The sequence below is a fragment of the Saimiri boliviensis genome, chromosome 19, assembly GCF_048565385.1.
Source record: "Saimiri boliviensis isolate mSaiBol1 chromosome 19, mSaiBol1.pri, whole genome shotgun sequence".
Lineage (NCBI taxonomy): Eukaryota > Metazoa > Chordata > Mammalia > Primates > Cebidae > Saimiri > Saimiri boliviensis.
In genome coordinates, this window is record NC_133467.1 from 25,281,060 (window position 1) to 25,294,109 (window position 13,050).

General features: G+C 47.6%; 1 protein-coding gene across 3 annotated transcripts in view; it reads right to left on the minus strand.

The window, feature by feature from the left end:
• RCSD1 (RCSD domain containing 1) overlaps positions 1 to 12,806 on the minus strand; it is a 76,275-nt gene extending 63,469 nt beyond the window's left edge. For all 3 annotated transcript variants that reach the window (XM_010338692.3, XM_010338693.3, XM_039459898.2), the window contains exon 1: positions 12,722 to 12,806. In XM_010338692.3, coding sequence (XP_010336994.1) covers positions 12,722 to 12,727 — 6 coding nt within the window. In that variant the 5' untranslated portion in view covers positions 12,728 to 12,806. The remainder of the gene's footprint in view (positions 1 to 12,721) is intronic.
• Positions 12,807 to 13,050: the final 244 nt, after the last annotated feature.

Sequence of the window (13,050 nt, forward strand, 5' to 3'; positions counted from 1 at the left end):
GCTCATCATAGGATGCTGGGATCTAGGATGGGGATTAGCAGAGCTTACAGTCTAGCTGAGGATATAGGAGAAAATACTTTGAAAATGAAGTATGGTAGAAGTGTAAAGTATTTTGCCTATTACTGTTGCACAGCTCAGAACCTCTTTTATGCTATAGAAAGTCTCTTTGTCCTATATCGGAAAGGTTCATTTTGCTCATATTCACCAATGTCACTCTTCGCCTTCCCTTCGCCACCTTCCACTAGGCAGAGAACACCAGGGTTTTCTTACAGAAGGCACACTCAGGTTGTTACAATTTTTTACAATATCACTTTAATAAATACTAATAACATCACCACCAAGCATTTGTGAAATAATTGAACATTTCAAGGTACTTTCATAAGATATTTATTACATGCATAATCTTACTTTCTTTTTTTTTTCTTTTTTTTTTTTTTTTTTTTTTTGAGACGGAGTTTCGCTCTTGTTACCCAGGCTGGAGTGCAATGGCACGATCTCGGCTCACCGCAACCTCCGCCTCCCGGGTTCAGGCAATTCTCCTGCCTCAGCCTCCTGAGTAGCTGGGATTACAGGCACGTGCCACCATGCCCAGCTAATTTTTTGTATTTTTAGTAGAGACGGGGTTTCACCATGTCGACCAGGTTGGTCTCGATCTCTCGACCTTGTGATCCACCCGCCTCGGCCTCCCAAAGTGCTGGGATTACAGGCTTGAGCCACCGCGCCCGGCGCCTTACTTCCTTTTCAAAAATAGACCTAGAAGGTAGGTAAAGCAGCTACCAGTTTTACAGAGGGGGGAACTGACCCTGAACCTAAAACCCAGGATTGACAGTCTTTCTCTGCACAGCATCCCCCTTGAGCTATTGCAAATTCAATGATCAGGCAAAGAAAGCCTTAAGGGAACAGAGGGCAGTCTGTTGCTACCATTTCTTCAAATTCTACTGCCTAATTCCAATGTTACTTGCAGGCTGACTTTCACTAACTCCTTCCTTAGGGACGAAAGGCAGGGCTTATGCACAAGGCTTACGGGAAAGAATGTTGATTCTAAGTGTTATGTAACTATATGTAGAAAAAAGGCATAGATTCCCTTTCACCAAGGGGGAACACATTCCAGTCAAAAGGTGTGTGGAGAATTCCATGTTGCTCACATAGCAACAAAGACTTCCACCTCCCAGGAGCCACCTGGGCTGCAAGCTACAACTCCTGATGGCATGGTCCATGGAACTGGCTGTTCCAGGACTAAGAGGCTTGAGGAACAGTCTAAATAGATCCCCTTAATAGCTCAGGTTTGTATTTCTCTGATATATTTTCCTGCATGTCTGCACCTCCAGCTTCTCCTTCAAACCTTCCTGCCTCTCTTAACCACCCCCAAAGCACGAAGAACAGTTGACATCATTGAAAACATTATTTGTGCTTGTGAAGCAGTTTTCATTTCAATCTGCAAGAACATCTCCAACCACAAAAGCTGTGTAAGACTCAAGTGAATGAGCCCTGCGTGGTGCAGATAAATGCTTTTTCCCTGGGTCTTCCCCCTCTTGTCAGCCTGAAAGACACAGTCTTACTTCCAGACATAGCTTAAAGAACCTCTGCTCCATGAAGGCTTCTAAGACTCCACCAGGCTACTAACAACATCGTGAAGTCCTTCTAGCTCTCAGCATTTGGAGGCCATGGGAGGATGGTCCTTCCTGCCCCTGTGGTTAAGTGGAGCCATGTGGATCGTTATGAACCTTCTAAGAGAGAGCATTTAATGGCCCGTGTGAGTCCTCCAGAACTTTCCTTCCTTCTGCCATGACAACCAGCAAAGGGGTAGCTGCTCCCGCTGCTTAGGTGTCAGAGGGAGAACAAACAATGATCCCGAGCAGACCAGCCAACCCTCAATGGACTTGTAACATGGGTGAAAAGTAAACCTTTGCATTTTCAGCCATGTAGATTGTGGCATTGTTACAGCAACATTGGCCTGCCTTGTTACTTATGCAACAGGACTGTTTACTCACTGCCTTTTCAGAACCAATCACACTTTTATAATTATTTCTTTCATTTCTGTCCCCTCTTTACCTTCAAACTGTAATGGATCTTGAGGGCAAGGATTGTGTCTTATTAATTCACATTTAGTAGCTGCTTGGTACATATCTTTTTGTTTTTGTTTTGTTTGCTTGAGATGGAGTCTTGCTCTGTTGTCCAGGCTGGAGTGCAGTGGTATGATCTTGGCTCACTGCAACCTCTGCCTCCTGGGTTCAAGCGAGTCTTCTGCCTCAGCCTCCTGAGTAGCTAGGACTACAGGCACATGCCACCACACCTGGCTAATTTTTATATTTGTAGTAGACATGGAGTTTCACCACATTGGCCAGGCTGGTCTCAAACTCCTGACTTTGTGATCCACCCACCTTGGCCTCCCAAAGTTCTGGGATTACAGGCATGAGCCACTGCACCCAGCCTAGTACGTGTCTTTAAATAAATGAATGAAGGGATGAATGAAAGAATAAGATATTTGAGAACAGGGTTTTATAATCTTGCTAGGCATAGTCCTTTACAATGGTGGTGGTGATCTTAGATAATCTTGAGTGGCTCTTCCCAGGCTGCTTACACCATAGTTGTCTCCCTGAAAAGGGGCCAGATGAGTGGGGGTGATCCTCATGCCTTCATGGAAATGCTCCACAATATCCTGGAGACAGACTTCCTGTCCCAACTGCAGCTCTCTGAACAGAGAATTATAGCTGAGACCCAGGCCACTAGGGATATAGATGACAGAGGTGTGTATCGGGCTACCTAAAAGGTAGGAAATTAGTCACACAGGTGTCAATGAATATTCATTGGTAATTTGCACCTAAGGTACTAGTGGGGGCTGTTGGGGAGTGGTCATAATACAGCTTAACACTAACCCAGGTTTTACCCCAACAATCCCCGAGTCCTTTGCCTCTACATAGATAGCATGTTGCCTGCTATAGCAGGGTGAGTGGTGACCCCCTAAAAGATATGATCACTTCCTGGATAGTCACGGTGGCTCATGCCTGTAATCCCAACACTTTGGGAGGCTGTAGTAGAAGGATCACTTGAGCCCGAGTTGAAGACCAGCCTGGGCAACATAGGGAGACCTTGTCTCTACTAGAAATATAAAAATAAGCTGGGCGTGGTGGTGCACGCCTATAGTCCCAGCTACTCAGGAGGATGAGGTGAGAGGATCACTTAAGCCCTGGAAGATTGAGGCTGCAGTGAGCCATGATTGTGCCACTGCACTCCAGCCTGGGCGACACAGCAAGACCCTGACTTGTGGAAAAATAAACAAACACAAGATACGATCGCTTCCTAATCCCTGGAACCTGTGAATGTTACCTTATGTGGAAAAAGTCTTAGCAGAGGTAGTTATCAATTTTGAGATAAAGAGATCATCCTGGATTATCAGCATAGGTCCTAATCCAATGACACAGGTCCTTATAAGAGACACACAGAGGAGAAGGTACGGCAAAGATGAGATGAAGACTGCAGTGACGTGGTCACAAGTCAAGGAAGCTGATAACCACCAGGACCCAAAAGAAACATGTAATGGAGCCGCCCCTCAAGCCTTATTAGGGAATGAGGTCCTCCTGACACCCTGCTTTTAGACATCTGGCCTCGAGAACCATGAAAAAACACGTTGCTGTTGGTTTGAGCCATCCAGTTCATGGTAATCTGTTAGGGCAGCCCTCGCAAACTTACACATCTGCCAACTCCACTGGCTTCAGATTCTCCATCTGGGCAGCACTTCTGCACTTGACAGCAGCCTGCAGCACCAGGCATCTCTCTGAGTCTCCCATTCGTTTCCCCAAGGAAATCAAGGATTTGGAATCATCCTTGTTCTTCTCCTCTGCAGTACTTAAATTCAGGTCTTTGTGAGGGGATTCAGACATGACTGGACAACAGGGGCCAAGGGGTTCCCCCAGAAAGACCCCTCAAGGGTGTCAGAGAAAGGAAGCCTAGTAGAACAAGGCATACAGCTGCGGCAGGGGTGGCTGGGCCCTCCTAGCCTCAGCTGTGGGTCTCTTGGCATTTGTTAAAACAATGAGAATAAAAACAGCTCTTCTCCCCACCAATGCTATCTCCACAGATAGTGGTCCTAGAGAGCTGAGCACGGCTGTGTGGAGGACTCAGAGAGCCAAGAAGGCAATACACAGAAAAGAGAAGCCAATAAAGTCATCATGAGTCATTTAAACATGCAGATCAAAAGTGCTCTGGTGTGCTGGGAGTCAGAGGACCTTGTTTAACTCTGACTTCGTTACTAACTGACTTTAAGTATGACCATTGGTAAATCACATGTGTTCAGTTTCCTCATCTTTAAAATGAAGAGGATGGAAGAAATCGCTAAGGCTCTTTCTTACTTTCAAAACTCCAAAGTCCTAAAAATGAATGTGGAAAAATCTTCCTGTTTTGCCTTAGGTGTGGGCACCAGCTTCACCCAGAGACACAACCAGAGCCTTTCAGAAGTCTTTTAGCTGAGCAGAGGAGGGCTCAGAGTAAATCCGTATCAGGCCTTACAAGTGCCAAGCCCTGTGCTGGCTGGCCTCCACCGTGCCTGGCCTGAGCTGAAGGAAGACTGGCCAGGCTGAGGGGCATGTGGTCTCCCTGAGAGCCCACGTAGGTGCTGTGGGGGAAGCCAGAGCTTCTCCAGAGCAAAAGGAAGAACAGGGGCCACAGGACCCCACCAGATAGGGTAGGTTCAAATGTTAGAAGGTTGGTAATTACCTTCTGGACCCTGGGCACATTAGTTAAGTATCTCAAAGCCTCAGCATCCTGTCCTAGAAGACTGACATAATACGACTTTATGAAGATTAAAAAAAATTTTGTGCACAGCATCTATATATAGTAGGTGTTCAACAAGTGGTAGTAATTACCATGACAACAGGCTGTAGGTCTCTCCCACACTGACATTGGTGTGACTGCTCAGGAATGAATTTCCTGTTATTCACCTGAACATGTCTCTAAAGCATGACAAGCCAGAAACCTGAGGCCTGGGAATGTGCTTCAGAGATGGAGGTCGGGGTGGGGGGCCCAGCAGGGTGGGAAAAGCGTACATGTAGCTCATGCGTCAGGAATGAACTATTGAAGGCAGAGGTTCTAGCGAGGAGGCTCAGAGGAGGCCCAAGGCCTGCTGTGGCACATTGGGAGATGCAGATTCTCTGTGACCTGTGGCATGGGTGGCTGGATTGTATAATAGCAGCCACAAGGCTGAGCAGCGCTGCTTACCTGGGCTTGGGCTGATGCATGTGGTTGGCTGCTGCTCTGCAGTCCACCCTGGTGAGTCCCCTTGGCTGTCTCTGGGCAAACAGGAGAAACCCTGGCTTTACCGGGAATGTACCAGCTGTGTGGCCATAGCGGAAGGAATGACCGGGACTGCAGGTGGAGGTGTAAGTGGGAACAAAGGGGTGTGTGTGCGTTCTGTTCCTAGAGCCCTCTTTCTGTTAATGAAGGTAAGAGGACTTGGGTAGCTTCAGGTGAGCGTGACCAAAGGCATTCCTTTGGGACCTGGAGCCTATTTCAAATCAATTTCTCTAGCGGGAGCTTTTGGGGGCAGGTTCCAGAAAGGCACCTGCTTGCCATTAGATGGAGGTCTCCTGTGAGTTCTGCACCCCGGGGCTGCCAGGGGTTGGGTGGAGAGCAGTACTTGTGGAGGAATCCCCAGCACAGGAAGCCAGTTTTCTCTACCTCCTATTAGAGGAGGCTTTGAACACCCACATACCTTAGAACTGATCAAGAGACTATCTTGCATGTTTTTATGTCATGTCATTTGCGTACATCTTGTTTCCCCAAATAGAAGAGAGCGCCTTTTAGGGCAGGAACTGTGACTTACGTTTCCTGTGCTCCCCATCCAGTCCTCAAATATCGTTCTTCTGCTCTGTCCTCCAGGAATGAACTACTTGTTGTTCTCCACGCACTCCGTGCTGTTTCTTGCACCAGTAGCTTTGCTTTTGTCATTCTCTCTGATTGGGATGCTCCTCCCAATTTTCTGCCCTTGGTTAACTCTTACTCACCCCTCAAGATTCAACTCAGAAATTATTTTCTCCCTGAGCCCAGGCTGATGTCCCTCCTCTGTGCATGTAAGCGCTCACCCCTGCTCGGCAATAATCTGTTCAGGTGTTTGTCTCCCCGCTTAGACTGCAAGTTCTTCAAGGGCCAGCAAATTGATAGATAAGTTTCCCTTTAGCTCCCCAGTGCCTGGCTGACAGTAAAGGCTCAGTGCGTGCTTATTGAATCTAACTAAAAAGCTAGTGCATGGGCTGGGCACTGTGGCTCACACCTATAATCCCAGCACTTTGGGAGGCCGAGGCAGGTGGATTACCTGACATCAAGAATTCAAGACCAGCCTGACCAATATGGTGAAACTCATTTGTACTCAAAATACAAAATTAGCCAGGCATGGTGGTGTATTCCTGTAATTCCAGCTACTTGGGAGGCTGAGGCAGGAGAATTGTCTGAACCTGGGAGGCGGAGATTGCAGTGAGCGTGAGCTGAGGTTGCACCACTGCACTCCAGCCTGGGCAACAAAAGCAAAACTCCGTCTCAGGAAAAAAAAAAAAAAAAAAAAAGCAGAAGCAGCAGCGTCTAGTGTATGCAGTGAATCATTATCAATTAATTATAAAAAATTCAGCCTGGGAAAGAGGAGTGATTGCCACCCTGAGGCCAGGAGGGTGGCCCTGAGGTGGTACAAATAGATTCAAAACAAAGGGCTGGAGACATCTTGATGCTAATCCTAATTTTTGGCTGTGGATAATGTCTGCTCCAATGTCCAGAATTTCTCAGTGCCCCCATCTGACAGATCCAGCTGGGAGGCTCCTAATACTATTCATTAAGGATGGGCTCTAATGGCATCTCAGAGGGGTCTCTTACAGACGTAAGGGCCCTGCACCTCTCTTAGGGAGTTACTGGAACTTGGAATTGCATCGGCTGGAGGCCCTTCCCCTGGAAGAGGATTTGATCCATCCAAATAAATGGCTCTACAGGGTGAGCCTCATGGACTTAGCCATCTGTTTCCAACATTCCCAGGAGATAAGTACTCAGGAAGCGCCAAAGGAGAAAAATGGGAGACTCACTGCCCAGAAGACCAAAGAACCAGGTCAGTGTTCCCTCGGGTCTGGCGCTGGTGATGAACTCCCGGAGAGTCCGAGGGCAAGCCTGTTGGTGGCGGCAACATGGCGTTCATCCTGTGTCTGAAGCATCACAGAGACTGATACTACAATTATCCCTCTGTCTTACTTCCGAAGGTTTGGACTGAACTACTCCCCAGATAAGAGAAAAAATGCAAGCTGTTGGCTTTCCGAAAGTCCAATAGTGCCTACATCCTCAGGACACCTCTTGGTAAGTTGGTTTATCTCCTTATCATATGGCAGAGGGCAGTTAAAAATGGTTTTATTTCACCCGGAGCTCTGAGATTTTTAGATTCTAATGAGTTGAGTAGGGGTGGTCAGGCTGGCTCCACAGACTTAAATATTATTACTGGAGGAAAGTGGAGCTGCCTTCAGACTTCTCTGGAACCAGAATGCTTTCTCTTGCGGCCCTGATAAGATTACGGGGCTGCTGAGCCGCCAGTGTTCAGATTTCCCACGGAACCGCGCGCGCCAAGCTCTGGCTCTCAGTGCTGTGAGGAGCAATGCTGCGGATCAGACTCTGAAACCCGACTCCTTTCCAGGAATGCACACTCACCCCCTCCTGCGATAGGGCCTGGGCTGGGCCCTTAGAGTCTCACTCCCCAAATTCCCCCTGTCGTCACAGTCCAACAAACGGAAGATGTCTGCTAAATGGGAGCCAGTGTGACGGTGAGGGTCCCGCAGAGCACATGGGAGCCAGAGAGGAATGTGGGGTATTTGGGCATGCCGCAAGTCCACCCAGCCAAACTCTGGCTTCAGAGGCTGTGCAATTCCTAATTACGGCTCATCAGCTCCAAACAGCAGCCAACATATGGCTCAGTGAGAGGGTGGGTGGGTCAAAAAACACTGAGGGCTGTGGGTGTTTCTCCTAGTGTTTCACGGTGCAATATCAAAATAATCTTTTTAAGGCTTGGATTCGTTACATGTTTCTTTTCTATCTCCTAGCCTCATAATTTTTAAAAATATGGTAGAAAATATTTTCTGAAGTAAGAAGATACGGATGAAAAAGTAGGTTGCAAAATGAACACATTATATACACCAGTATGTACACACACACACACACACACACACACACACACACACACAGTCAGTATAGTAATACTATGAGAATGAAAAGACATGAGAGCCCCATAATTTTTGAATAACATTAAAAATACAAGATCTGGTATGTAATAAGTGCCCGGTAAATACTGAATAAGGCCATGAGTGACAAGTAGTAATATCTGGGAAAGGTTTGGAGTTACCCCAGAGAAAAGGATTCATTTATTGACTCCACCTAATTTAGAAATTCATGATTTTTTCAGTGGCATGATGTGCTTACTATTTAGTTGAACAAACAAAGGATTTAGTCAGTGAAACTTTTTTCAAGCACCCTCGGGCTATTGGCAGTGCACGCAATTTATATTTCAGCGACTAAGAATATTAATTTAAATGTGACATCCTACATCTCCAGCTTCTTCTTTACTATGCACCTCTGTCCTCTGGGTTCCTATCCACAATAACATCACTTGTTATCTCTTCTGGAGGAGAATCACATTTGTTTCCTAACAGGTTTGTATTTCTTAGGGAGTGGTGGACATTCTGCTTACCACAATCAAAATCAACATATCTAAACCCTGCTTGTTAAACACAAAAGCAAAAAACTGATCTTTCTACCCTCTTCAATATTTGCTTATGCAACAAGCCTTTCTTGGTGCCCATTAGGCCCTATATATATAAGACATGGCCCCTGCCCTCAAGGAGCCTTCCAGGGTGACAGTCAGCGAGGCTGACAGTTTCAGTTCTGCTTGGTGCTCTACTAGTGGCTTGAACAAAGTGCTGTGAGAGAGCTGTAGAGTCTGTGGGCAGCACAGAAGGCTTCCAGAGATGGAGACGTTTGAGCTGCAGACCGAGAGAGGAAGGAGTTCCCTATTTCTGCTAATCATTTATCAAGCAATCAAGCAAATTTTTATTGAGAAATTATATGACTACACGCCAGGCACCGTGCTCATTGTGGAGACTCAAAGACCAGTGAGACAATTCCTGCCTGCAATAGGCTTCGTATAGAGCTATAAAAGTTGGTACTGCCATTCTCTCTGGCACCATGGATAACTTTACTCTTCTGGGTACCTTGGTGATTTCTGACTTCCCTTCCAGCATGCGGTCTTTACTCTTATAAACCTTCTCCATTCTTATTGTATCCTGAAGTCAGAATACACCTGGGCTCGAAAAGGTGCTTTCTAACCTGGTTCCCTTGCGCACTCCATGAACTGGCATTTTTGCTGTATCATTCCTGCTACATCACAGCTGCCAGCTGCCTCAACACCTCCCAGAGTTTCCTCCTGTCCATGGGGCAGAATCCAGGGCCATACACATTCTGGCCTTCAAGGGTTGCAGATGGCCTCTGCATGAATTAGAAAAAGCCACCCATTTGAGGCTCAACCAGGCAAGGAGATTTTGCATGAACAAAAAGTAACCTTTTCCTCCAACTGACTTGGATTTCAGCTCCCCCTCACTCACTTAGCTGGGCATCTACTATACTCAGTGGCCTTGGATTTATCTTATTACTTTCATTTTTTTTCTGTTACTGCTTTCCTACCTTCCTTCCCAGCCAGCTGCACAAAGCTGGCATGTTCTCCCCGTGCCCATTCCTTGTACCTTCTCCCTCTCACCAACATCTTTCTTCCAAGGCTTCTTTTGAATCTAACTCGTCTGAACTCCTGCAGAACTCATGATCTGCAGTAGTATTCAACTGGCACTTTACACATTTGAAAATTATATATATATATATATATATATCTCGACAGGATATAGTCGATCTGATTCCCTGTATTGGACAGTGAGCTTTTAAAAAGCAGGGCTCAGATGGCATCTATACCTTGTTTATCCCAGAGGGCTTTCTGAGGGCTGAAGTGATGATTGATGTTGTTGATAATGGTAATGGTGACTTTTGAAAAAGATCTCTCAAAGAATTCCAATAGGTATGTGAGATTCAGCAAATGAATGTTGAGTAAACCTCTGGTTTGGATTCCTCATACTGAGAAGTCATATAACTTAGTTTCTTCCCAGATACAGTAGCCCTTTCATGTCTCAAAAGTGAATTTCACCTCTTGAAAGAGGGTTGTACTCTGAGATTTTCAGAAACCCCCAAATCATACTCCTGCATATCATGTTCCACCATGAACAGTTTACTTCCTGGCTAGGAATGGTCACTACCCTGGCCCCTTGATTTCCTCTTCACTTTCTTCACTGGCAATTGCAGGTGTTTCTTTTCTTTTCCAGCATTATGACAAAGAAACTTCAAAAGCAGCCACTGCCCAAACAGCAAACTGATGTCCTGCAATAGATGCAGGGTGATTTGTCAAGCTTCTGGCTGGCTGAGCCATTCCTTTCCTGTGTCCCTCCCAAAGCGTAGACCGGGGTGATTTTGGTATCTTGGTAGAATCCTACATAAGTTACTACACATCTCGATAAGGAAGAGCCTTCTCTTTTTCTGCAATCCCCTCCACCCCTCAAGCCACACAGGAAGTTACTCAGCTGATAGTTTCAGGGCCTCCGCCATATACTGTTCCTTACTCAGCCGAGGGGGGAGAAAGTGCCTCTGTGGAAGAAGACCCTCCTTGTTTTCTCAGAACAAAGTTCACATTTGCATTCGGCCCTCCAGCAGCAACCTGCTCTCAGTCTAAGAGTTGCTTTCCTCTTATCTCCAATCCATTTCTTCAAGAGGTTAGACAGGTCATACATCATAGTGAACCTGCAGCCTGGGGCCTAACCCACCTTGTGCTCTTCCAAAAGAGGGAAGCCACTTCTAAAACAATTTCTTAAGGAGCCTTCACCCAACCCAAGAAGCTGGGCGTTGCCTGGGCCATTTCCCTCCTCTGCCTTGAAGCAGTGGCCAGCTAAGAGAGAACCCTGTTGCTTTATGCTTGTGTATCTTTGAGTAGATGTGTGCGTACCACCTGCTGAGCTTCGCTATGTGCATGCCTCACCCCCAGCCCTAATCTGCCCAAGTTTCCTGGCCTTGCAAATGTTTCTATGGAGGGTCCATCTTAGCCTCCAGTGGCTCTTGCACTCTGTAAATTCTCCTTGAAGGTGATTCCCTGTTCCTTGAAGACAACTGGTTGGGCTGGATGCCTGAATACACCTTCGTGACTTCTCTAAAGTACAAACTTATTGCCCGCTTAGAGAAGTCATGAAGTTTTGTAGGCAAGCATGGAGTCTAGCTTAGAAAAGACAAGCAGGGCCAGGTGTCGTGGCTCATGCCTACAAATCTAGCACTTTGGAAGGTCAAGGTGAAGGATCGCTTGAGCCCAGGAGTTCAAGACTAGCATGGGCAATATAGTGAGAACCTGTCTCCATAAAAAATTTAAAGACTAGCCAGGCGTGGTGGTACACACCTGTAGTCCCAGCCACTTGGGAGGCCGAGGTGAGAGGATCCTTTGAGCCTGGAAGACAGAGGTTGCAGTGAGCTGAAATTGTGCCACTGCACTCCAGCCTGGTAACAGATAAGACCCTGTCTCGAAAGAAAAGAATAAAAAAAGAAAGAGGAAGAGGAAGGAAGGAAGGTAAGAAGGAAGGATGGACGGACGGACGGACAACCACGGCCCAGGCACAGAGCCTGGAGCGGGGAAGAGATAGTGGAGTTAACTGTGAATCTTGATTGCACTAACCATAGTCTAGTAAGCAACACAGGTTTCCTTTTGAATATGAGTGGGAATCACCTTTAAAACTATATAACATTTGCACCTTCTCAAAAGCCCCAGGTCAGACTAAGATTGACTTAGGGCTACATATTAGGTCTCAGTTTCAAGGAGGAAACATGTGGAAGCCTCAAGATGTGCAGAAGAGAGGAATGTGGGGAATATACCCAACTACTCCTCTGATGAGGTTGAGACAGAACAGGAAAGTCCCCAGACCTCCTCTCAGTAGGCAGAGAAGTGCCAGGCCCCACTGTGGCACAGCCTGCAGATGTGGCCAGGATACCTCCATACACACAGCTTCAGAGGCAGGGGTGTCCAAGGGAGTCTTAAGTTGTATCAGAAATAAGGTCATTCGACTGATCAGTGAGGGGAGCTTTTCAGAAAGTTATGGAAGAAGATGTGACAGACACAGGAAAGGCTTCAGAAGCAAGAGGTTAACTGGACTCTAAAATGCCACTCCCTAAGCGAAAAGGGAAGCCACAGACCCACGAAGATGTGCTGGCCTCGTGCTGCCAGCTGTTTCTCTTTCACTACCCATCTCTTCAGATGCAAGGGCTTCTGCCTTCTTGCAGAGTTTTTGCTCGCACGTTTATCCATTTACAAACCTTGGCTGCACCTAACTTTTGTTTTTTTTTTAAGCATTTAACTTCCTAACCAAAATACCCGGACCTCTGGGAAAGCCACTCTCCTCTCCCTCTGAGGTCTTCCCTTGCGGACCCCTGCCTGCCCACCCGACTCTCCTAGGTAGGAGCAGGGACGGTCCTCCGGAGTTGACCAAGGAGGCGTCGGAGCAGCAGGCATTTGCCCTTCTAGTTGGCAGCAGCTATGAGCCGCGTGCTCCACGCTCAGAGCAGGGGCAGCCGCCCGGGAAAGGGGCGCCCGGGACCTCGCTCGCCACCTAGCCCCGCGCCCCACGCCGGCGTCCTTTACCTCCATGTCCTTCAGGTGCCGACTCTGCTGCGGACGCGCCCGCTCTCTCGGGCCGGAGCTCGCGATCCCCGCTGTCCTCTCGGCTCCCGGCCGGGGCCAGGTTTGGGCTGCGGCGGGCACAGGGCGAGTGGGCGGCGGCGCGCGCCCGGCTGCGCTCGGCTGCGGGACTGCCCCGGCCGCGGGGGCCCTGCGCGAGAGAACGAGGAAGGAGGAGGAGGGAGGGAGGAGAGGGGAGGGTGGGGAGCGCGGAGGGAGGCCGACGATCAGGGTTTAAATTTAGACGCAAATCTAAACAGATACTGTCCCTCCCAGGGCAGGACTCAAGAGCA